The following is a 24893-nucleotide window of genomic DNA, read 5'->3' on the forward strand; positions in this document are numbered from 1 at the left end:
GGGATTTTAAAAATCCAAGATTTTTTTTATTTATACAGAGTAAATGGGCCCCCTAACAACCATGCAAGACCTGGTAGACTGCCTAAACTGGCTTCATCATCAGCACTCAAAGCTTTCCGCTTTAATACAGAGGAGAAACTCAAGCTCCACTCCCGGTTCAGACCGGGAAAACTCCACAGGCGTGCCTGTCTGTGCCTCCACTATGAGAAGACCCCTCAGGGCTGTGGACAAAAAATTATCCACCAATACAACTGCTGAAGCTGCTGGTGTTCTCATAATAATGGTCTGACTCCACCACTGAGACCTCAACCTCAACATCATTCAATGTGCTTGGGATTACTTGAATTTGAGAAGCAGAAAATGCTCCATCTAAGCTTGAAATGCAGAAATGAGTGAAAGGAGTGGACGCTGTGGAGAAGGTGGCGTGTGGACACACTAAAATACATGTGATTTATTGAGTTGTTGCAGCTTCAGTGTAATGTTCTGTGAAATGTGTTTCCTGGGTTTTGTTTTTTTTCTGAAAAATGAAGACGTTGTGCTTAATGGCCGTTTTGATTTCTGCACAGTACTGTACATTATGCTCATTTATATGAAGATCTTTAAACTTTAAACATTCAGAAACTACTGTTCAGTACGTCAGCGTATTGCCAGTGTCTGAAACGGAACAGTCCATTTCACACACATTAAGCTCTGGTCTGATATCTTCCACAACTTCTAATCTAAAGAGAAGTTTTGAAAGCCTAGATGTGCATTTAGTGAAATACCACTTGAATATCAATGAGCAAATTGCCAGACATATGGAATGCTTCTGCACTGGACCATCTGAGATCTAGCTGAGCACACAGGTCTTGGACTGGGAGGCTGGGGCAGCGCTCGCTGTAGGAGTAGAGAGCAGAGAGAGAGGAGGGGTTAGTTGGACACACTCAGGTTAAGGTCACTGTCTCTCAGATAGAAAATGTCAAATCTGTGTCAAGTCTGCACCCATTAGCTAAAGGGCTTAGAGAGCATTCTGTGAAAGGCCATGGCAAGAAACCACCAAGGTACGGTGTAAGACTCTCTTGCTCCTGCCATTCCATTTAGGTCTTATACATCTACAGTGTGCCATGCTACTCCAGGATGATAACAGTGACATGCTCTGTGAAGCATCACTAGCTTTTTTACCTACGGGATTTTAGATGTTTACTTTGATACAGGACACACTTTTAATGCTTCTGAAAGTTCTCACCTGGCTGGCCAGCTGAAGAAGCATTTGCAGCCTCCTGCTTGGCCTTCTTGGCTTCCTCAAGCTGTGCCAGCTTGGCCTCGTGCACTTCTTTAAGAGCGTTCCACTCCTTTCTGTTGTTCAGTAGTCTCTCCAGCATGGGTGTGATCTCCACATGGAAACGGGAGAACTCCTGCAGGAAAAGATGGAGGAGAGCGAGCTTGAGTGAGATGGGCTTAATGAGTCAACGTTGAGTGCCAGGAGGCACTGACGTTCTTCATGCCAAATCGTCGCATATCAAAGCCATTTTATTGGCCACTGATAGTCTGCAGTTACCTTAGTACCTCTATAATGTTATTCTGCCCATTATCTCTGGTGGGCCAATACATACAGTATGTGGACAAAAGTATTGGGACACATGCTTATTATTATCATTGTTTCTTCTGAAATCAAGGGTATTAAAAACAAATATATCCTGCTTTTGCTGTAGTAAATTTTTCTGCTGCCCAGGGAAGGCTTTCTACTAGATTTTGGCGCATTGCTGTGAGAATTTGATTGCATTCAGCGTCAAGAGCATTAGTGAGGTCAGGACGTTGGATGATCACCACCCCACTTCATCCCTAACTCCTCAACTCATCCCATAAGTATTGAATGGAGCAACAACCATTATTTCAGAGAACACAGTTCCATAGCTCCACAGCTCAGTGCTGGGGGGCTTTATACCCCTCAAGCCAACGTCAGGCATGGTGCCAATAGGTTCATGTTTATCTGCTCTAGAGAGTCCTATTCTATTGGCAATACTTCTCTACAGGGACTAAACAAGCTGTGTGTGTGTGTGTGTTCATTCACACATCTGTGTCAGTAATGCATGCAACTTAAAGTAGCTGAATGCATTCATTAGAAGGGGTGTCCACAAACATTTGGACATAAAGTGAATGTCTGTATCTATAGTAATATTATACAGTACAATATATATTCACTGGTCTCCAAAAACACATTTGACTCTGGGTAGTTTCTCACTGTTCTCTAGTATATACACCTTATGGCTACTGTAGTACCCTTGCAATTTCCTTCAGGGTTAATGAAGCTGCTATCGGTCTATCTATCTCTCTGTCTGTCTTAATGGCGGATAAGAACACAGTAATGGAGCTGATAGGGTGCTTCACAGAAGGAAAGAGAGGTTCAGCTTTAGCCTCTTAAAAATAGCAGTGCTTTAAAGGGATCTTAGAGCGATGCCATAGAAGAACCATGTGTATAAAAGAAACGCGTGTGAGAGTGAAGAACCTTTAAACAGATAAACAAACACAGTAAAAAAAGAACGATCTTAAATCAAATTCAATAAAACCTTTTTCAAGCCTTTACAGAAAAACATTATTTCAGCTGACTACACAGAAAGCTGCCAAGCAACAAACACCATGAAACATTTAAGGACGCCCAAGAGAAAGTAGCCCAGGGGAAACGTCAACTCATTGATGGTAAGTGTCAGTGAGACACGCCCTGTATGTAAATAGATGGTGCCCACAGCCAATGGGAATGGGATGTACGTTTTACTCAGAGTTTGTACTGCAACAAACAAACTCTACAGGTCCGTTTCCCTTAATAAAACAGCACAACGGACTCAGTTACAGGAACTTGTTAAGAAATGATTAAATCCAACATCAGCGCAGTTTCTATTTTTGAGTAAGAATCACACCTTTCTTACTGGCTCCTGACACCAACCTTTTTGTTATTGGGTGTGTCCTTTCCCCAAATTCACCGTCAATGTGTTGCCATTTCCCCAAAGGCTACCTTCTCTTGGGTATACCCTTATGTTTCAAATGATGGTCTATTACTGTCTGATTTTTGTGTACTGGTTGCTTTATTTTGTTAAAGTAGTAATTACGATAATAGCTGCAGTTATTGGTGTTTTTCAATAGAACTCAATAAAAATTTGACTATTCCTGTTTGAATCAAGATATTTTACTTTAATTTTAGGTTTAGTTTTTTTATGTCCTGTGCTGCCAGATATTTGACCAATTGAAATAGCAAAGAAAATTATAATTATTAAGTTATCAATTAATTAAACCTTAATTATCCAGACATTTAATTACAGATAGTTGCTGAAATTTGCAATTACAAGCAGAAAAGTACTACAAATAATATCGTATTTTTTCTTTTTTCTGTAAAACTGACAAAATAAATGTAATTTGTAATTATTGGCATAATATTTCAAATAAAATGAACATAACAGATGTCTGTAAATGGATTTTGAAAAAAAATAACTTGTTGAGGCACCTTTATTTTAAGAGTGTAGCTGGTCACAGAAATCTTGATTTTGAAATAGTGGTGGGGGACATTTACGCAATTACCTCCTTATTAGCTGACACACAGCATCTAGAAATAAGTGATGGAAAACAGCTAGAATGGTGAAAGATTTCATGACATGCATACTTGAGTGTAAAAGGACAGGCTCAACTTAGTTTGACCTGATATTGGCTGAGTCATTAGGGTCATTCACCTTCTTTTGAAAACCAAAGTTCTGTATAAATAATGCAATTCACATTCCTTCACTGTTTCTACACTCCTCTCTGAGTAACTGCAAGGGCTATTTACCGTGTAAGCATTAATAAATATTTAACTGAACAAGACAGCTAATAATAGTCCTCTCTTTTTCATCAAGGTTGTAACAATGTTTACAGAATGGACATAATTTTTAGAATGCATTGGGAATTTACAGGAGAAAAATATGACTGAGATTTTTCTCCCCAGTTTGGTCATTTTCCATTTTCCAATTCCATTTCAAAATGATTCACCCAATCTAGCTTGAATGCAAATCCTTCAAGTCACATAAAGCCAACCACATATTTACCAACTAATGCAACGTCACTGCACAGCAAAAACACCTGGAGGAGAAATGCACCTGCTAGTCCTGTCACATCTAGCATCATGCTCAACGATGGGGGGGTGGGGGGGGGGATTTGGAGGCCTACCCACCTATCATGTTCATTGGTCTGTCCATCATGAGATTGAGGCCTAACCGCCTAGCCGCCTACACACCTAGAGAGATCGAGGCCAATTGTGCTCTCTGGGACTCCCGGCGATGGATGGCTAACCTGCAATCCCTAAAACAGGCGCTTAGATGGCAGGGCCACTCAGGTGCTCATGTAAAGAGGTTATTTTCAGCATAAGTTTCCACCATTTTCATTGGTCCTTCAATCACGAGAGGGAGGCCTACTCGCCTACCCACCTAGAGAGAGCGAATCCAATTATTCTCTCTGGGATTCTCCGGCACAGATGGCTGTGGGATCACAATTTATCAAACCTGCGGTTTCCCAATGACAGCAGCTACACTTAAGGTCATCACACGCCAGATGTGCTGTGCTGTGCTGCGCAGAGCCCAAAAATTCAAACTATTGTTTAAAAAGAAGGTTTGCACACTGGGGCCGACATGTGGCGGTGCTCAAACCTCCAAGCACTGGTCAACTTCTCAGCACAACACAGCACACCACTTTTTTTTTCCTTTAGAGCGATACCACAAAAAATAATAATAAATGACTTGTGAATTGGAATTTACCAGAAATACAAGAATTCCAATTTTGTGAAAGACCTTTTACACTTGGAGTAGGCCGGCCCTGTACAGCTTAATGACATCACGAAACTTCCTTGGGGGTGATGGATGAGGAGAAGCTGGTCAACGAAGTGGGGAAATACCCAGAACTATATGCCATTAATCACAGATTTGTAAAGACAAACACAAACCATCTTGAACTTGAGCCTGAAGTCAGCTTGAACAGGAGCTCGAGTATAGAATGTTCTTTGGAGCTCTCACTTTGCAGCGTCATTGCCACGGTGTATAAAGTAAAGGTACACGTATTTGTCACTGTACTATGTACAGCGAAATGTGTCCTTCGCATTTAACCCATCTGTGGTAGTGAACACACACACACACACACACACACTAGTGAACTAGGGGCAGTGAGTACACGCACAGCCAGAGCAGTGAACAGCCAACTCCAGCACCTGGGGAGCAGGGCCTTGCTCAAGGGCCCAACAGTGGCAGCTTGCAGAGCCCAGAAATCGAACCCACAACAATGTTATCAATAGCCCGGTGCTCTAACCGCTGAGCCACCACTGCCCCGGTGCGCAACAGCCTTTAGACAGCGGTGCCATTCGGGAGCCCATCTAATGACTTTTTATTCAGCATAATTGTGGACATTTTTTATTTGTCTTTTCATCTTGAAATGTTCAGAGAATGTAAAGAGAAGTGACAGCGACGATTTACAATTTATTTACGATGATACACTTTATCTCAGTGAGAAACACTATTTAACAGTAGAATGTTATTATATTATAGTATATTATAGTACAGTATATTACATGTATTATTTTACACTGTATTATAAAATTATGTAAAATTAATGTTAAATGAATTGTGTTGTTGTTTTTTTAGCCATCAAACTTTTAAGAAAGCAAAGAAATCATATATTTACTTGGATGAAAGTAGTCAAGAACGGCATATTACTTCTTCCCTATGGTGCAGTTTAGAGGGTGGACTGTTGGGAAATGTCATTTCTTGTGACATTTAGTTGGACACAGGCATAAATTGAGTGCTTTAAACAATTTTTGCACTTTTGGAACAGTGGGTCTCTGAGGGTTAGTGAAGGATTGATTTGAAAAAGTAGGCATTGGGTAGCAGCTGTAAATACTGGGCTTCCTAAAGGAGAGCTTTGGAAATGGTTAAGGTTTTTTGTATTTATTCTATGCATTATTTTAATGTTAACTATATATATACAGTGGAATTTAATGATGTTATGCATTATATTTGTCATAAATTATCCTCTCACATTATCCTGTAGAATGTTTTAATACACTTGGGAATTCATCATCCCCTCAATGATAATAAGCTGACCAGACCCAAATCATGATGCTCCCTCCACCATACTTTACAGTTGGAAGGATATTTTCAGGGTGATGTGCAGTGCCTTTTTTTACACCAGAGGTAACGCTGCATGTTCTTTCCAAAAAGTTAAATCTTGGTTTCATCTGTCCACAAAACATTTTCCTGTACCGTTGTGGAGTGTCAATGTGCTCTTTCGTAAACTTCAGGTGTGCATCAGCGGCTTCCTTTGTGGCATCCTGCCATAGATACCCTGCTTGTTCAAGGTTTTACCGACTGTAGACTCATGAATACAGATGTTAGCCTGGACCTATGACGCCTTCAAATCTTGAGGTTGTTTCTTTACCTCATTGATGAGTCTCCATTGTGCTCTTGGGGTCATTTTGACTTGGTGCCCACTTCTTGGCAGAGTAACCACAGTCCCAAATTGTCTCCATTTTTAGATCGTTTGCCTCACTGTAGAGTGGCAAATTTCTAAAGTCCTTTCCAGCTTTATGTAAATCAACAATTTTTAGATCCTCTGAAAGCTCTTTTTGTCGAGGCATGGCTCACATACACATATCCTTCTTGTGTGGAGGAAACTCAAAGCCAAAGCAGCTCTAATCCACACCTCCAAACTCTTTTTCTGAAGAAGACTCCAGGTATGCTAACACATGACTCCAATTAGCTTTAACTCAAGGGTTCACATACTTTATCCACTAGCACTATGAGGTTTTTATGATTGTTCTCAATGAAGACATAAATTATTTTTTGTGTTTGTGTATAGTCACGTTATATTTGTCAATACACTTGACTTTGATGAGGATCAGATCACATTTTATGACAAATTATTGCAGCAAACCATAAAATGCCAAAGGGTTCACATGCTTTTTCGTTCCACTGTATATACTACCCAGATACATACAAGGGTTACATGTAATTTTCTCAGGATATGTTAATGAGTTTGTAGGTGAAGCCGTGTGTGTGATGTATGGGCTCATCAAAAAGTGGCATCTCACCTTGTACACAAAGGCGCAGACGAAATCAATGAAACCGCACTGGAGTTTGGGCAGTTCTTCTGCCTTGTTCCTGTCCATCATGGGCTAGAGGGCAAACAGAACTCGGTTAGCTTTGGGTAAGAGTGAAACCAAGCCATCAAAAAATAAATAAATAAAAAAAGCCAGATCACTGGGATTTCAGCAGGAATTGTTGGACTTAAAAGAAGTTAGTAGTCATGTGATGGCAATTTGAAAAACTTGACATTAAAGGATCTGGAGTCAGAGTTGTGTAAAATAGGGGAGTTAGAGAATGGTGCGGCTGACTGGGCCACTACGACCGATCTTTCTGATTCACTGCACCACATAATAGGCAGTACATCATTACGTGGCCCATGGGAAATTTGCCTCTTTTTTACTCTCTCTCTCTTTTCTTTCTCTCTCTCTCTTTCTCTCTCTCTCTCTCTCTCTCTCTCTCTCTCTCTCTCTCTCTCTGACCCATCATTACAGTGAATGTCTCACAATGGGTTGCTGCTCCAGAACAGTCCTCTCCAGGTCACCCTGCTCCCAGAACTCTGCAGCCACAGACAGCGCCACCTGTAGGGTAAAACACATTGCTAGCCATCACAAAGCCATGCTAAAATTCTAGAATCTATTTCTCTATAATTGAAACGTGACAGGAAATCCTGGTGAGAGATTGTACAGTCTTTGTGAGTGGCAAGTAAAAAAAGGAAATGATTTTATGAATAAAATATTATTTCTGAGCAATATGAATATATTTTACCTTGATTATAATCAATGAACAATTATTTAAGATGCTTAAGGGAGATAAGGGAGATTATTTAAGATTAAGATTATTTAAGATTAATTAAGGGAGTTGCTCAGCTTGCTCTGTTTAAGCTTTGCTTAATTTTTGTTTAATTGCTGCATCCACGTCACAGATTGGACAAGGTGGAGTCACGTGACCACACATGCAGTAGTTTGTATTTAAGGGAACAGTACATGAACAGACACAGTGGGGAAAGTACTAACACAATAAAAATGAGGCAGAAACTGAATGAAAACAAAAAACACAATAACTGATATGGGCAAGATTGCATCATTTAGAAGTTCTGAAAGCTGTTTTCAATTCACTTTCCAAGCCCTCATCTTTTATTGTCTGAATAAGCAAAACCTTTAGTCATATGATTTAAGGGCAGCATCATGCACAAAAGAACAGTAAAGTAGAGATAACTGACTGATATTATAATGTACATTAACTTTTTATTGATTTGAAGTAAAAAATATATGGAGGAAATATCAAGTCTCTACAAGACAAAATTTTATACATAAATTAACATATTTCTGCACATTATATAAAACATAACATAATGATAATTACTTCAGCACACAGCACGTTTAATATTTTTTAATAATATGTTAAATTAACCTCTTATGACCCTGAATCCTCATATGAGGACATTACATTTCTGCTTCCCTGCACCATGATACTTTTTTTTTTTTTTAACTTTGACCCTTTTGCATCATACGAGGACATTATTTTTGGCAAAAACAACTTCCTGTACAAAGTTTAATTTCTAAACTTTTTAGGTCCTACTAATCCAAAATAGGAGAAATAAAAAATACACACCAAGCAAAAGTCTGGTTCTCAGGAGGTTAAGCTACCCAAACTAATTATGGTTTACAGTGTGCAGAAGTGTGTTCTCTATAGAGGAGAACATGGTTTAAATTGGCCAAGGGTGCTCAAGGTTTTGCACAAGACTATAACTTGTTAGGTATGGGAGATGTTAGCCCCAACAATTTCTCAGCATCACAAGAACATCAAGTGCTTCAAATATTTCAGACTTCTTGTGCAGAATTGTCAAAAGCTTAGAGCTAAGAGCTAAGATGATGTTAACTGTTGAAGACAGAGCTCAAAGTCATTCTCTTGCTTTTATCTTTTTGCACAGCGACGCCCTCAGGAACTCCCAAGTATTCAATATAATCTGTTAGCCTACAGACTTCATAGACTTCAAACTAGAACTAATTAATTAGCTCAACAGGACAGAAGTAATATTGCTTGACCTCAGACAAGCTCATCTTCTGGGGAGATTGCACATCTCAACTGGAGCAAAACATCATGTTCAGTCATTAGCATTTCTCATCTGATTCTTGCCAGCTTGTCCACATACATAGAGGGAATAGGGTGGAAAACGCAAATTGTCCACATATTTCAGTAGACAGCATTGTGTATAGAACCATCCACAAAACTGTGCTCCCCTAAATGCACACAATAACATAGTGTGAGCAAAACACTGCATTACCATTTGAATAGAGCACGAGTCTCATTACAGTATATTGCCTGGGAGCACAGCTATTTCTTTTGTGCACTCATGGCCTGTTTCCAAAGCAGGGGCCATTGAATCTGGCCCTCTATGACATTATGCACCGGAATGCCATACCTTACTCTGGATCTCCCAGGGCTTTGCAATAGCAGACAAATCACAGGCAGTCATCATCATCGCCCTGCGAAAACATCATCAACACCATGCTGTGACTCGACTTGAAGTCAACAGGATCCATATGATGACCATGAAGCAATTAGGTTAGTTAGCCTACTCCAATAAAACTGATCTCCACAATGAAGCCGCAGTGATTAGTCGTCAGTTTATATGATTGTAATTCATGCTCTAATGCAAGTTCTTCAACTGATCTGCTGTCTTACAATAATCATAAATAAATAATAATTACAATTATTATATTGATGGTGTGATCAGACGTTTTTAATGAAGTCATTTAAAGGCTTCCTTGTAGATCCTTTTACATTACAATATTTTAAAGGTTACTGTTCTGTGGTGAGTTCCTCAGAAGCAACCATTCTTTGTGAATAGCAAACCAGCTAATGAAGGATGTGAGAAAAGAATGAGTGCAACAAGAGTTTTTCACAAAGCTTTGTAAACCAAAACTTAACAAATGAGCGCAAAGAACATCTTTTTTGACTCCTTCCTGAAAAGTGTAATGGCCAGTCGAACTCTTAAACTTTATTATTAAACTCAGAAAATCTTTAAATGTGTTTAAACCAATATAACTTGACTGAGGAATGTTCTCAGCTGTTGTAAAAATATTCATACACACATATATGCCTGCATAAATTAACTAAACTCTATGTTAATAATTAAACTTATGTTAATGCCACCGATTATTAGAAATGCATTGCATTGCATTATTATTAGTATTATGTTTAAGTGCCCGGTCAAATGACATATGTTCATTTTTCTAATTGAAAATAGCTTAATCCTCTGCAGAGAACATACTTTCACATTGTGAAGCATATTTAGTAATTTAATATACAACAAAGTATAAAATAAATAATGTAACATGTGGTAACAAGTGGTGCCAGTAAATATGATTTATATTTTTTTTCTATATGTTACATTGAGACATTTTTTTTTAGATTTTACATTATATTTAAATAAAATTTATGATATTTAAATTTGTTTGAAACAGATTTTATTATTATTCCTTCATTTTTATGCTGATCCCTCCCCCCGAGAATTAGCAGGCCCTGGCTTTTAGGTGCTGAGCTGCCACCAAAACCCACCTAAAAACCATTTGTGTATAACCAGTAGAGCAGTTTACTTGTTCATTTGCATGCAAGTTCGAGTAGTACTTTAGTTAGAGAGATTTTGGGAAGCGCTCATTAATTAACATTCTTAAGAACTAGTTATCAAATTACTTAATTACTTATTCAATGACTTAAATGATCAATAGTGACAGCTGTAATTGTCACCAAATAGGAAATGTCATGTACTGTATCTGCACTAGCATTTGCATAAGTATTTGCACTACAATTGTATTTCTCTTGATGTTGGGCTGAGCAGATTTCACTGGTGTGCATAGCCGGCCAGTACATACATGACTATCTCTTTCCTGGTCGTCTCCAGCATCATGTATTTGGTCCAATCGTTCCAGCTCTCGTAGGTTTTTGATTGATCCACAATCTTCTGAAACATGGTCCTTTTTCTGCAGGTGCACATGATAATTAACTCAACGTCATTCACAGTGAGAAAGTACTGAGAGCTCAGAACTGTTCTTGCAGTATCTATGGAGATATAGTAAAAAAAAAACAAGCCAACATTCTTATACCATAGGCACACTATGCATGCAATATCCTCACTTGAAATACAAGGCCAAGTCTGTTGCTATTATAGCAATGTCCATCAGATGGATCACGATATCATGTTGCCGTCGGTTAAGATTCTGGTAGATGTTCAAAGCCTGGAAAAATGAAATTACAGGAGATGAAAGAACACTGAGAACTGGGAATCGCCAAGAAGACGACCAAAGCAGCTATTTTCAGGGCTAGTTCAGAAATGCCTCTTTCTGGACTGTTTGAAGTTGTTATTTCATTAAGATATTATAAGAAGCTCTGAAAGTTTGAGAAGCATCTAGAATCTCAGGCTCACGTCATCTCTCAGTAGAGTTTTGCCAAACTCCAGATGGTGCCTCTCGAGGATGGACGAGCCATGTAGCTTTGCCAGTGGATTCCCAGACCTAAGAAATTAATTACAGAGATGGGACAATCCAAGACATGCATAATTAATAAACACACCGAAACATATTGACAGAGCTTGATTGATATTTCTAATAATAAAAAACTCGACACATTATATTTACTTTGTTAACTGGACGTCTAACTACACACCCAACTAATGGCCAAATATTAGTTCCCTAGGCCCAATGATTTATTGTTTGACCAGTAAAACTGGCCAATATTTAGATGTCTCTGATTCACCAGTATCAATGAAACAAGGCATTAATAATACACTATATGTCCAAATGTTTGTGGACACCTCTTCTAATGATTGCTACTTTAAGTTACACCCATTGCTGACACAGATGTGCAAATGCACACACACACACAGCCAGGTGTGGGCCAGAGGCATATAAAGCCCCCCAGCACAGAGCTGTGGATCAGTGGAACTCTGTTTTCTGGAACGATGGTGCTCATACAATACTTTTGGAGAGTTGAGGATAAGTTGGGAATTAGCTGGAGTGATGATCATCTAACATCCTGGCCTTACTGACACTCTTGTTGCTGAATGCACTCAAATCCTCACAGCAATGCTCCGAAATCAAGTAGAAAGCCTTGTTCACTGGACAGTAGAGACAGTTACTCCAACAAAAGCAGGAATAACTCTGTTTTAATACCACTGATTCTGAAAAGAATGAACAGAACAATGAAAGAGCAGGTGTCCAAATACATTTGCCCATATAGTGTATTACAAAAATATCATGTCAAGTTTTTCCACAAAGTTGCAGTTTTAGCTCCATAAAATCAATATCAATGCTATTGTTTTTATATCAGTCATGCCCTAGTTATAACATCAACCCGTAGTTTCGCCTGCTGGGAGAACAGCAGGACAGTGGCAGTTTGTGGCAATAATGACTGTGAGCAGATTGTACTTCATCTGGTAGAGGTTGTTGGTCCCGCGGTGGTCGATATCGTGGCAGAGTCCGGCAGTGAGCATGGCCATAGCCTCCAGGTCCGTGTAGTAGCGCTTCAGGTCACCTGTCTGAGAGCATGTTAGAGTCGGTGTTAATGGGCCTCTTGGCGGAACTACGTGAGGAGACCCACCCGCACCCCACGGCTGCCTGTTGTGGAGGAGCATGCTGACTCCAGAGAGCTCATTAGGCTCCGTGACTCCTGGGAGCGGTGCTGAGGATGGCTCATTAAGGCCCGCGCTCATGCCGACTCCACACCTCCGTCCTGCCTGACTTATACGACTCGTTCCCTGTGATTACTGATGAGGGAGCATGGAGCAGTTTCATGCTCGGCTGCCTTATTAGCTTGGCACACTCTCCATTTTAAGGGCTACATATTGGAGGAGGGTCCTATAACAGTACACACTACCTGCACTAGGCACCACTCTGAAATCTTCACAAAACAGATGGGAGGAATTCATCAAAGCTTCCACCGCTGTAGCGACAGGGGTCATTTGTTTGTTTCTAGGCTAAGATGCATGCAGTGAAATCTATTCATAGATGCTTAGCCCCTGGCATGATATGTACACACTGAAATGCAAGGGCCTGTAAGTGGATCCACACCTCAATTCCTTAAACTTGGAGCTACATAACTTGAAAGAGAAAGAAAGAGACTGATGTAATACCTAAACACGGTTTAGGTTTCAGTCCTCAGTAGATACAGAAACTAAAAAACAGAGCATTTGCATACGTCCACCTATCCAGCCTACAGCAGTTCAGCCCCACCCATTCACAATGACTTAATAAATAGTACAGCCTTTAAGGATTTGAAGGGGTTAACCAAACGAACCCAGGGAATGCTGATGACAATAGTGGACAGCAAGTTTGTGTAGTCTCACCATGAGCAATGTGAACATGGTCTGGCCCACATTGAAGCCATGTCTCCAGTTGTGGTAGGTGATTCTTCGGTAGCCCTTACTAAGCGAGTACACGAACCTCACCAGCGCCTGTGGACAAAAAAACACCACTGACCCACTAAATTCTATACATCAATATCTTCCTAAGAATAAAAATATATATGTTCTATGAGTAATTAATTATGTGTTTTTAAACCGCAGAAGTGTTTAATGATGGATCCCACTGTCCTCGTAAATTGAGCAAATCCCAAAGAAGAAAATGTTGCTGAATGGCAGAATCTTTGTGAGGATGGGGTCAGTGGGTTTTAAGCAGACATTACCGTATAAGAACGGTTGGTAAATAAGGCCTGTTGTTATTGGTTACCAATCTGTATGATCATCTATTGGATACAGTAAAAGACAATTTTAGGTTAAAGGCATTTTCTAGATGGGTTCTTCCTCATTTCTCTCTAATTTTGCCATTGATAATTCCCACCAATCATGCTAAGATTCACACAATGCCTCCAGTGCTGATTGGGTGAAGGCCAGCACATGCCTCTGAGCATCTAAGATGAAGTATGAAGAAAGTTAATGACATTTTGACAACTGCTGCTACCAAATGACACTGGACAGCTCAGCCCAGTGGCTATCATCACGCTAAGTGATGGGGAGAGGACTCTTGGAGTCCACTCTTTTGCATCACCAGAAATTGAACCAATGATTCAACTTAATTAATTTAACAATATTTTAAAAACAATCAAGAATCATCAAGAATCTCGAGCTTTGTCCCCTTACAGTGAACGGATCAAGGTACTGCAAACCAGCTTATTCTGAGCCGACTGCATGACTCTGAAACCAAACGAGCAGACAGCTTGTTATCTCCAACTCACCTCACGAGGAATGTGAAACTTGTCCACCACTCCCAGCTCATAGTACATCAAAATGCCACATTTCACCAGGTCCATCTCCGAGTGCTCGAAATCACAGAAATGAAACTCAAAGATCTCACACTTCTCTGAGTCTGGCAGCACCTCAACCTACCAGACAGACAAAACCCAGACAAAACAGCTTCAGGATACACACCTTCCCCACCCACCATAGGCCATAATAAGAGCATCATTGTTTTCACTCTTTTAATTGGCTTTTACCAGAATGTTTTCCAGTTCCTCCTCGTCGCATTCATCTGGTTCTTTTCCATACAACTCGCGTGTATTCTAGCATGAAACACACAGTTCAGCCTGGTTTTAGTGACTTTGGTACTTTTTTAACACCCTATGAAGAGTGATGAAAGCAATGTGGTTCTAGCAGGTCCCCAAACTTAAACACAATACTGATATGCCTGTTAATATTTTGACACTTCCTAAAAGGGGAAAGGTAATATATTTTCATATTCTCATCAAGGTACATTACTGCAGATGCTTAAACCTTTCCAGCACAGGAACCCACCAAGATGTTCTGGATCTCGTCCTTCCTGCACTTGACATGATAGAGGACCATGTCCTGAAAGATGTCCTTTCGATTTTCCAGCTTGTTCATCTTTTCGTAGGTGTCTGGGTTGAGCACTGACCAGCCGAGGAACTGGGTAAGAGACTGAGCCCAAACAGAACAAGAACTGTGGTTAAGGTTCACTTGTGGATCACTAGGATTCAACTAGGTTCACCCCACTGCAGTAGACTACAGTGACGTCCTGCGAGTTATTAGACCCTGGTTTCTTTTGCATGGATATGATAGTCTCTAGATGAAGACTTCATAAATAAATAATGTGGAGCATGTGTATAATAATACCGCTGTGACTCATTGCACGCACCATGTCTGCCAAAACCAAATCCACAAATACCTCCATTAGTGTTTCGTCCATTTCATCGAAAGGCTTCCCATCTTTCCTGTTATAGAACGTCGCCACGCCAACTATCTCCTCTTTTTTGTTCACGATGGGCATGGACAGGACATTTTTTATAGTCCAGCCTGTGACGTCCAGAGGCTCTTTCTAAAAAAAACAAAACAGAATAACAGCAGTTTTAAAAAAAAACAAGCTCAGACACAAACTCATAAAGGTATTAGGCATAAACTGACTGTGTCCCAAATGTGTAATACACACTATAACATATATACTTTATACAAATCTTAATAGTGTGGATTTGGCAGGTTACTACACAATATAGTAATGCATACTACATGCTAATACTATAAGGTGTATACCATATACTAATCTTAATAGGTCTAAGCATGCAATGTGGATATTTGAGTATACTCAACTTTGACACTTTTATTTATATTACACAATACATACTCTACTAGTTAGCATTACTAATTAGTGTGCAATTGGAATGCTCACACTGTAATAAAAACATAACTGCAATTTTACACGATAAAATAATATCTTACTTTCTATTCTAACAGAAGATAATAGTGCATTAATTATTTCAGAAACACTGAAATGTCTTGTGTGTGTAAATTTTACTCTCAAAACTAAATCTTAAAACTAGCTTAAGTATCAAATATTTATTCACATTGTCTAATTGTACAAATATAAATATTAGATATTAGACTAGATTTAAGAGTTGTATGATGCATATATTAGATAATAATATGGATTTTAATGGAGCTATCGTCAATGTAACACAAAAACTGTGAACCCCCCCCTTTTTTGGACAATATTCCAAAATATTTGAACAATAATGTTTATATTGACTTACATAGGTACACAAGATACAAAGTGTTAGCAAGACAGAACAATTTATTAATGCTGAATTCTATTAACATGTACAGCAACAACAGCATTAAGAACAATAATCCGCATCATCATCATCATCAATATTTTTTACACTGCTTTTTAATGTAATGTTATGTCTGTTCCTGTTTGCGGAATGGAAACATTAAAACATGAGCTTACTTGAAACTCAAAATATTCGTCTTCGGCAGCGTTCATTATGTTACAAATCTGAAAGACAGACAGGCAGAGGGTAGAGAGGCAGCAGCAGTGAGATTCACTGGTACAGAGCAGCACTGTTTCATTCATTACTCTGTCCACACAAACCCAATTCTCCAACATTTCCTTCACATCCCGTTTCCCACGGCTGTGCACATGAGAGCTACATGGTCTCATGTTTAATGGTTTTTTGCTCGTCTACCACAGCTGTCAGGAAATACAGAGGGCTCTCACCAGGCCATTTTCAGCCACGTAGGTGGGCAGTCCACTGACCAAAGCCCAGTGGTCAGCAGGAGGATTTCTGGAGAACAGAGTAAAAACACACTGGTTTTGATAAGATTAAAGTGGTAATGATAAGATTAAAATCTGAGATAATCGGATATTTGAATATTTATTTATAACAGGATATTCACACCATGGTTATCATTGTGTTATGATGGCTTCATGATGGCTATTTTAATCAAACCAATGCTTCTTCAAGACAGAAGCAACTTGCTTGACTTTAGAAGGCCAAGTAATTACATGCTGGACTTACGGTATTACTTTAATGTCTTCCTTTCCATGCAATATGTAATCAATCACTTTGTAGAAGATAATTTCCTGAGGGGAGAAGCAATATCATATCTGAAGCAACATGCATGATGTATTAGCTGTAAAGGACATGGCTCTATAAATGATGGTCTGAGAGGCAGTTTAGGTCTTATTCTTTGACACTCACTCTGCCGTCGGGGGTCCTTGGTCCTGAATATGGAGGCACCTCGCCCATCAGAACTGGCCAAAGGTCAAAGAACTCCTAGAAGCATGAGAGGAGATGCTTTCAGTCATGACAGCTGCCATTGATTTGCAGTTGTCCAGGGGGGACACAATCTCTCAATGCTTAATCCTAAGACCTTAGAAGAGCTCTGTGTTGCTTACATCTCGACACGCTTGGATTGTCAATTTTTTTGCAACACATTTCATGTTTAAATGTCATGCCAGCTGAAGTGCGTTTGTAAAGCCATGTGTTTGGCCTATATTCTACTGGTGGAGAAAAAGGTACCAAGAAAGTGTACGTCAGGTCATGCTACAGCACTAGACAAGCATGCATCGCATTGCAGGACAATCACTTTTGTTTTGGTCATATCCAGAAGGCCCACAGAGTAGCGGTCACAGTTGAGGAAGGCTCGCACAGTGTAGAGGGCCTTGTGGAACTGTCGCTCAATGTCCGTCAGCTCTTCAAACACTTTGCTGGCAGACCACAGCAAGACCTGCAAGGCAGATTTAACAGAGACCATCACACTCCTAAAAATAAAGGTGTTAAGAAAGGCTTCTTTTGAGTGAGGGCTTGGAAGAACAGCTTTTGAACCTTTCAACTGATGGGTCTTTAACCACCTCTGTTAATGGGATGTGTAAAGAACCTTTTTATCTAGTTTAAAGAACGTCTACATAACTTATGAGTTCTATACCAATTCCTAGAAACACTCTTAAGAATTAAGATGCCATTTGGGTTCCTTGCACAATGCCTTAGAGGAACCACTTTAAAATCACTTAAAGCCTTTAAGTGGTAACAAAAAACTTCTGAAGAACCTTTAAAATATTGCAGAACTTTTAGATTATGTGTTATGTCTTAAGTTTGTGAGTTTCTTCGTACCCACACATCTCATGTTCAGACACGGCTTTCAGGGAAATGAATATGGATCTTCTAAGGCATTGCTTAAGGAACCCAAACCCAACATAGTGTTGCCACAGAACAACCGCTTTTAAACCGTTCAACCAATGGATCTTTAAGGAACCATATCTGTTAATGGGATGTGAACATTTAATGAAGAACATGTAAATAGTTTAAAGAATCTCTATATCATTAAGAATCTGTATGCTAATTAAAGGTTTTTCCTACAACCATATAGCCAATCAGAAAACCTTTTAGGGTGCCAACAAGTTCAGTTACAGAAGTTAGAGGAACCACTTTGGTTCACTTAAACATTTTAGTAGATGATCCTTTGAAGAACATTTTATATAAACTGGATGTGTGAAGAACCTTTTTAAAATAATACAAAAACCTGAAGTTTATCTTGGGATGAACCCCTAAAATACTATACACTATACAGCTTCTGTAAACCTTTAAAAGCTTTTTCACACCCACACATCTTTTTTCAGAGGTCCCTGTGGAATTGAAAGAGGCTCTTTTCTGCCATTTATGGCACCTTTTTTTGCTTTAAAAAAGAAGGTGCCTTTATTAACATTATACTCATACACTACAACAAAATCTCCTCTTTGCTCAACGCTGGAGGCTGAGCAAACTAACCCACAACCCTGTTATCAATAACACAGTTCTCTAAGCACTGAGACACCACTGCCCAATATTAAGAGTGTAGGCCAAACTCAACATAACGCATTTATGTGCAAAAGAAATGGCACGTCTTGTCTCCATCTCACCTGTCCTTTTCTGGTTTCACAGTTGTGCAAGTAGCTGAGGTGAAACACTCGGAGAATCAAGTTGGCAAAGTTCAGATATTTCTGCAGGATCTAGAAAAAAACAGATGATGCATTACAGACAATTACCGTTACCAATGATGGAAGCATCATGATGAAACTCAGCTGATGAGATGGACACAGAAACGTCCACAGTCATGCTGAGTTTCCAGATCTTTCAGTACTTTACATGTCAGCTTGAAAGAGAGAGAATATAGAATGATTTATCTATCAGAGAGAGAGAGAGAGAGAGAGAGAGAGAGAGAGAGAAGGAGAGAGAGAGAGAAAGAGGGGGCACCTCCTCATCCTGTGCGTTGAAACTCGGACCATCAATCTTGTTCACTGCCATGAGGACAGCCACCACATCCTTGCCGTTCATGACAGGAGTGGCCAGCACATTCTTGGTCTCATACTCGGTCAGTGTGTCCACAAAGTCACTGAAGTTGGGGTTCTGAAGAAAGAACCACACTTTTAAAACCGTCTGAACTAAAAATGATGACTGTACACCTATTAGGCCAAAAAGCTGCAGACAGGAGCAGTAACCACATTCATCCTCAGGGCTGCAGTGGGTTCCAGAGACCACACAGAAACACCGGGCACATGGCACATGGACAGGGCACCTTCAAATAGTTGACTGATGCCATAGAAAAGCCTCTTTGGGGTTCACACAGAAACATACTCACACAGATGGTGAGTAAGGGGAGGAAGACACGCCCAGTATGCAAATAGATGTTGGCATGAGCCAATAGGAAAGGTCTGAGTTTTACTAATTAAGGTTGCACTGCCCAAACATAAAGCACGTAAATTTATCCCAAAGTCCAGCAATGCACTCTCAAGCCCCAAAGCATCAGTGGCCAGTGAATTTAGTGGTGGACGTGGCCGTGCTAGAATGTACCTTGTGAGCAGAAGATTGAAGGCAAACAAATTACGCTGTGTCTACAAGAATTAATGAAGTGTTGCAAACAGCTCATTTATTTGGGTTAAAAAACACTATGCATTCCTGTTAACATGCTAAATGTAATTGATATGTGTCACAGCAGCATATTTGCATTATGTAAAACCAACAGCCACTTACTGAGCATACACTACCTACTGCAACACAGTGCCACCCCTATTTTCATACCACACTCGACCCTGTTATGAGTTCAATTTCATTCTTTTACATTGGTGAGAGCAGCTGTGATGCACTGTGACTGATTGCCGTTTTAAGCTGCTAGTTTTATCCTTCTTCACAAGTTGTCTTTTTTTTCAGTCAGTTAGTATTTTGTCAAAGTAACACTACTTTTACTTGAGTATGAGTTTAGGCTAATCAACCCATATCTGATACACTATCTTCAAACCAAACGTGATATTTTTCTCCAGTGTAATATTTTTCTTCTATTTATATAATTTTATTATAAATTATTCTATTTAGACGGCTAAGTGGCTCAGCGGACTAATGTGCTGCCACTATGGCCCAGGGGTCACAGGTTCAATGTCTAGATGCAAACCGTGACTAATATGTGTCACACCATAACATTTTCCTTGAATTTTCCTCCTTCCATGCCTTCCCATGAATCAGAAGTCCTTACCCTCCTAGTGTCAGAACCATTGCTAGTGCTAGGGGAAGCTACAAACGGGTGGATTAATTGCCACTACCAAATTGGGAGAAAAAGGGAAAAACTCAACAAACGAATTGATCATATAAATAATTTTAGACAAGGAGTCAATTTTTTTTCTCACTTACTGTCTGATATGCATCTGATGTGCATCTAATCTTTGCATCTAACCACAACAAAAGAAATCATATGACCAGACTTTTGGACTACATTTATATACAAGCAATTATTTGGGTTATTTGACCGCTTGCCAATGGTCTGCCTAAACATGTGGATCAGATTATATAAAAAATATTTGGCTGAGCATTACAGCCTGCCGTCTCAATGGACCTTGAATTTATACAGGCTTCTCACAATTTGCAGCTGGTCTTTCCTGACAGGTAATAACAACTCCTGTCAAACACATCTGATGAAAAGTCTCATTCTTGTGGAAATCCAGGGGTAAATACAAGGCCCAATATGTTTGCCTTTACCCAGCGGCCTACAGCTATTCAAAGGCTTGCTTGCATATGATGGGTAGTTACAATTTTCTATGAAAAAAAGAGAAGGCAAATGAGATGGAGTCAAGGTAAGCTGCTGCTATTCCGCTGACTTGAAGAACATGGCTTTAGGCACTGACCTTTAGATTTAATCCAGGCTCGCTCTAATTCAAGTGAGATTAAAGAGCTTTATTCCCTGTGCCCAGTAACACCCATAGCCAGGGGAAGGAAAGAGGAACATGGAGTAATCGCACTGTGGCTTTCAACTGGCACTAAAATGTTGTAAAAGTTTCACCTTTAAAAAAGCAAAACTACAGACTCGCGTGATTTTTCCATCATTACAATCTCAAAGCTGTCTATTTTCTCTCGGATGGAGCAACAGCATCAGGGTTAGAAAGTGGAACAAATCACAAATAGCAGTCCACTATTAGATGACTCAAACAGTCCTCACATCGGAAGCTGTTGAACATCTACCCCATGTTCTTTACTGGCCATCTGTATGGAGGATGCCTTTAAGCAATGAGGGAGTGTCACTGCATTCTGCATTCTGCAGACTTTGTATTTCAGTCACACATTACCATCGACAAAGATAAAGGAAGCCAATTTGTTACAAGTGATTATGTGCTGTGGAGAGGTCGTGTTCTACAGAGGAAACCGTTTTCCAGGCTGAGGAGTTTTTGCTTTTCATGCTGACGGAGAGAGAAAGACAGTCTGTTCCCTTGAAAAATGATTGCTCCCCGCTAATCAAATAGAGAGCAGAATTTCACAGCTTTCACCCCAGACCATTGTCATGCACGTCTGGCTAGGCACTCTTTTCTGCAGCACTGTGATTCAGGTTGAAATTAATCTATTGGTCCTGTGAGCAGTGTTATAACATCCTTTAGAAATTGGGCCCTGTGCTGTCTTTCAGCCACATAATACTCTGTACACTCTGCGAGCAAGCGGATTCAGCTTGAACTCATTCCAAGCTATTATCAGTGAGTGTTACACACATTACTGTCATTTTGATCTAAACTGAGACTGTTGTGCTTGCTGCTTGCGTATTATTGCACGTGTGAGTGTGTGTGTTATAATATCAACAGTGTATTTTGGAGAACCCCATGTATTTCATCTGGTGTTCCTTTGGCCACAGCCAGTCCTCGGCTCAAAATCACAACAGAGGACTTTTTTTGCAGTCCTGCACTGCCCTCTGCTGGTCGGTGGATGTGTTAACACTGATTTTATGCAGTAAGTAGAGCACAGTTCCCAGCAATACACAGCCCCGGATGTTGCCTCCTCATGTCACAGTGTTTCAGCTCTAAATTCAGATCAGTTGCATCAAACTCAGTTTATTTGCTGGCTCTTAAGGCCAGTGTTACATAGGCCAGTGTCACATATACAGCAGTTATTGGTCCAAATCTATAGTGCAACTAAAAAATGTATGCATTAGGGAAATAAACTCTTTGTGGGGAAGCAAAACTTAAAGGGAGAACTCTTTCTTATCTGGAATTACAAGTTAAGGAATTAATAAAAATATAATGCTAGAGATTTTTAGCATTTCTGCTGTTTTTAAGTACTTGTGTCATGGAAAGCAAAATTTCCTCCCCTTTAATTGAACTAATCAGTGTCCAGTCAGTGTGGGGAAGATATGGAAACTGATCTACAAAAAAAATAATAAATAAAAATAACAGCCCATTTTGATTTCACTGTTTTTGTGATGTCACATCCTGCAGGAGGGTAGCCCTGCCCATTCCTGCTTGAGTTATAAGGAGCGTTTCAGCCTGGCCTGTGCTTTGAATGAGGCCTAGTACAAAGCAGCCTATACTATATGTAAGTTTTAAAGACACAAAAGCAGTCTGTTTAATTATTAGAGATTTAAACAGATGATGGAAAATGATCATGTAAAAAATCAGTTATCACACAAATGCCATAAGTGGAACACTTATGCCACAAGGGGAGCACAGCACTGGATCTCTGAGAAGACAGATTAACAGCCTGCAGCTTTCACCAATCCTTCCTCAACCTCCCAAAAAACATTTAGAGTTATCGACCCTAGACTACAACAAGACCTTAGATTTAACCTAGAACCGACCAAACTGAGATCTCTGAGATGACAGTTCTACATATTAAAACAACTGATTAAGTGGTAGGCCTACCTTGGTCACATCAGGTACATTAACCATCCTCTTGACACTGGCCACATGACCAATAATACCTGTGTCCAGTGGATAAACGATTTCACTGTCCGGAGGCACCAGACAGTCCTCCAGAGTGGCATCCTTGGTGACATTAAAGATGCGCGTGGCCAGCTCAGCTGTGCCATTCCTCTGCCGATACATGAAGAGGCTCATGCGGTCCGCACGCATGACGAAGCACAGGTGGCGCATGAGGTTGAACACGGCTTTTTCCATCTGCAAGTTCTCCTGCAGGTCCCTCACCATGTCGAAGACCACCTCGCTCTCCTCCAATGAGGTCAGGTTATGGTGCTTGCTGATGTCCACATTTGTCTTCTTTGAGGTGGACAGCAGGTTTGAGATGACCTGGGCTCTGAAGTGACTGTCGTAGTATTCCTTAGCGAAGGCCGGATTGCTGTCCAAAAACTGCTCGGCCACATCTTTGTTCACTGCAGCCATTTGGCCTTATTTGAGAAAAAGATATTTTTAAAGACTTTCCTCCTGGTACTGCAAGCTCCACACCTGAGTGGACTGTGCTGTCTTCTGCACCTAGGCTGAGGGGAGCAGAGACAGACTGGGGGATTATAGGGATTGTTTTAAAGAGGTGTGTGTGCTCCTAATCCTGCATCCAATTATAACTTGGATTATGAAATTCACACGACGGTGCTTACACCTCAGATACAGCGTCAATAAACAGCAGTTTTCTTTAGACAGAAACGGAAAATCGCAAAGCAAATCCATTTACTTGTGGGATACCCACAAAGCAATTTGCTTTGGCATGTAAGACATATATAAGACATGGCCAACTTGTTACAGAAATGTCCCCAGTCTGTGAATCTGCATTCTTTCCATTCTACTTGTATCTGTATTCTACACTGTATCTGTGTGGACTAGTCATAAAAATGTCTTTGACCTTCACAGGAACATATGACACCACATACCATATTGCCAAGCTTGCTGGATCATCAGAATACCATATATACACACTTGGTAACTCCCTCTATGGCTAGTATCACAGCTTGTAAATGTTATACACAAGAAAAAGTATGTGAACTCGTATGTGGAATTTTAAATAATTTTCTGCATTAATTTGTGAGAAAATGTGATCTGATCCTTATCCAAGTCAAGCGTATTGACAAATATAATGTGCCTAATATAATAACACAAAATAATTCTGATCATTCGTGTCTTCATTGAGAACAATTATAAAAACCTCATAGTGCTAGTGGATAAAGTATGTAAACGTTCAGTTAATGATCTCAAAAAAGCTAATTGGAGTCATGTGTTAGCATACCTGGAGTCTTCTTCAGAAAAAAGAGTTTGGACTAGAGCTACTTTGACTGATAAAAAACATTCAAACTTTTTGAGTTTGCACTGCACAAGAAGGATACGTATATGTGAGCCATGCCTCGCCAAAAAGCTGAGAGCTTTCAGAAGATATATGATCAAAACGTGTTGATTTACATAAATCTGGAAGGGGTTACAAAGTTATTTTAGAGACTATAGAAATTCACCAGTCTACAGTAAGGCAAACAATCTACAAATGGAGACAATTGGCACTGTGGCTACTCTGCCAAGAAGTGGGCATCACGAATGAAGCTGCTGCTTACTAAAAAGAACATTGCTGCACGCCTGATGTTTGAGAAAGAGCACATTGACACTCCACAACAGTACTGGAAAATGTTTTGTGGACAGATGAAACTAAGATTGAACTTTTTGGAAAGAACCCGCAGCGCTACATCTTGCGTAAAAAAAGGCACTGCACATCACCCTGAAAATATCATTCCAACTGTAAAGTATGGTGGAGAGAGCATCATGATTTGGGCCTGGCCAGCTTACAATCATATGGGGAAAGATGAACTTCCAAGTGTAT

General features: G+C 39.9%; 1 protein-coding gene across 1 annotated transcript; it reads right to left on the bottom strand.

Annotated features, from left to right (window-relative positions):
• Window positions 1–829: 829 nt before the first annotated feature.
• pde6a (phosphodiesterase 6A, cGMP-specific, rod, alpha) lies at window positions 830–23479 on the bottom strand. Its single transcript, XM_072663412.1, has 22 exons — window positions 23003–23479; window positions 19089–19241; window positions 18755–18844; window positions 17446–17586; window positions 17058–17132; window positions 16875–16939; window positions 16574–16640; window positions 16304–16351; window positions 15248–15397; window positions 14857–15000; window positions 14559–14624; window positions 14301–14447; window positions 13414–13521; window positions 12497–12606; window positions 11497–11584; window positions 11208–11308; window positions 10946–11053; window positions 9493–9556; window positions 7574–7648; window positions 7076–7159; window positions 1226–1394; window positions 830–876 (listed from the first exon to the last, which is right to left on the bottom strand). The coding sequence occupies exons 1-22, from the start codon at window positions 23477–23479 to the stop codon at window positions 830–832; spliced, it is 2577 nt and encodes an 858-aa protein (XP_072519513.1).
• Window positions 23480–24893: the final 1414 nt, after the last annotated feature.

The sequence above is a fragment of the Salminus brasiliensis genome, chromosome 19, assembly GCF_030463535.1.
Source record: "Salminus brasiliensis chromosome 19, fSalBra1.hap2, whole genome shotgun sequence".
NCBI classification, from domain to species: domain Eukaryota; kingdom Metazoa; phylum Chordata; class Actinopteri; order Characiformes; family Bryconidae; genus Salminus; species Salminus brasiliensis.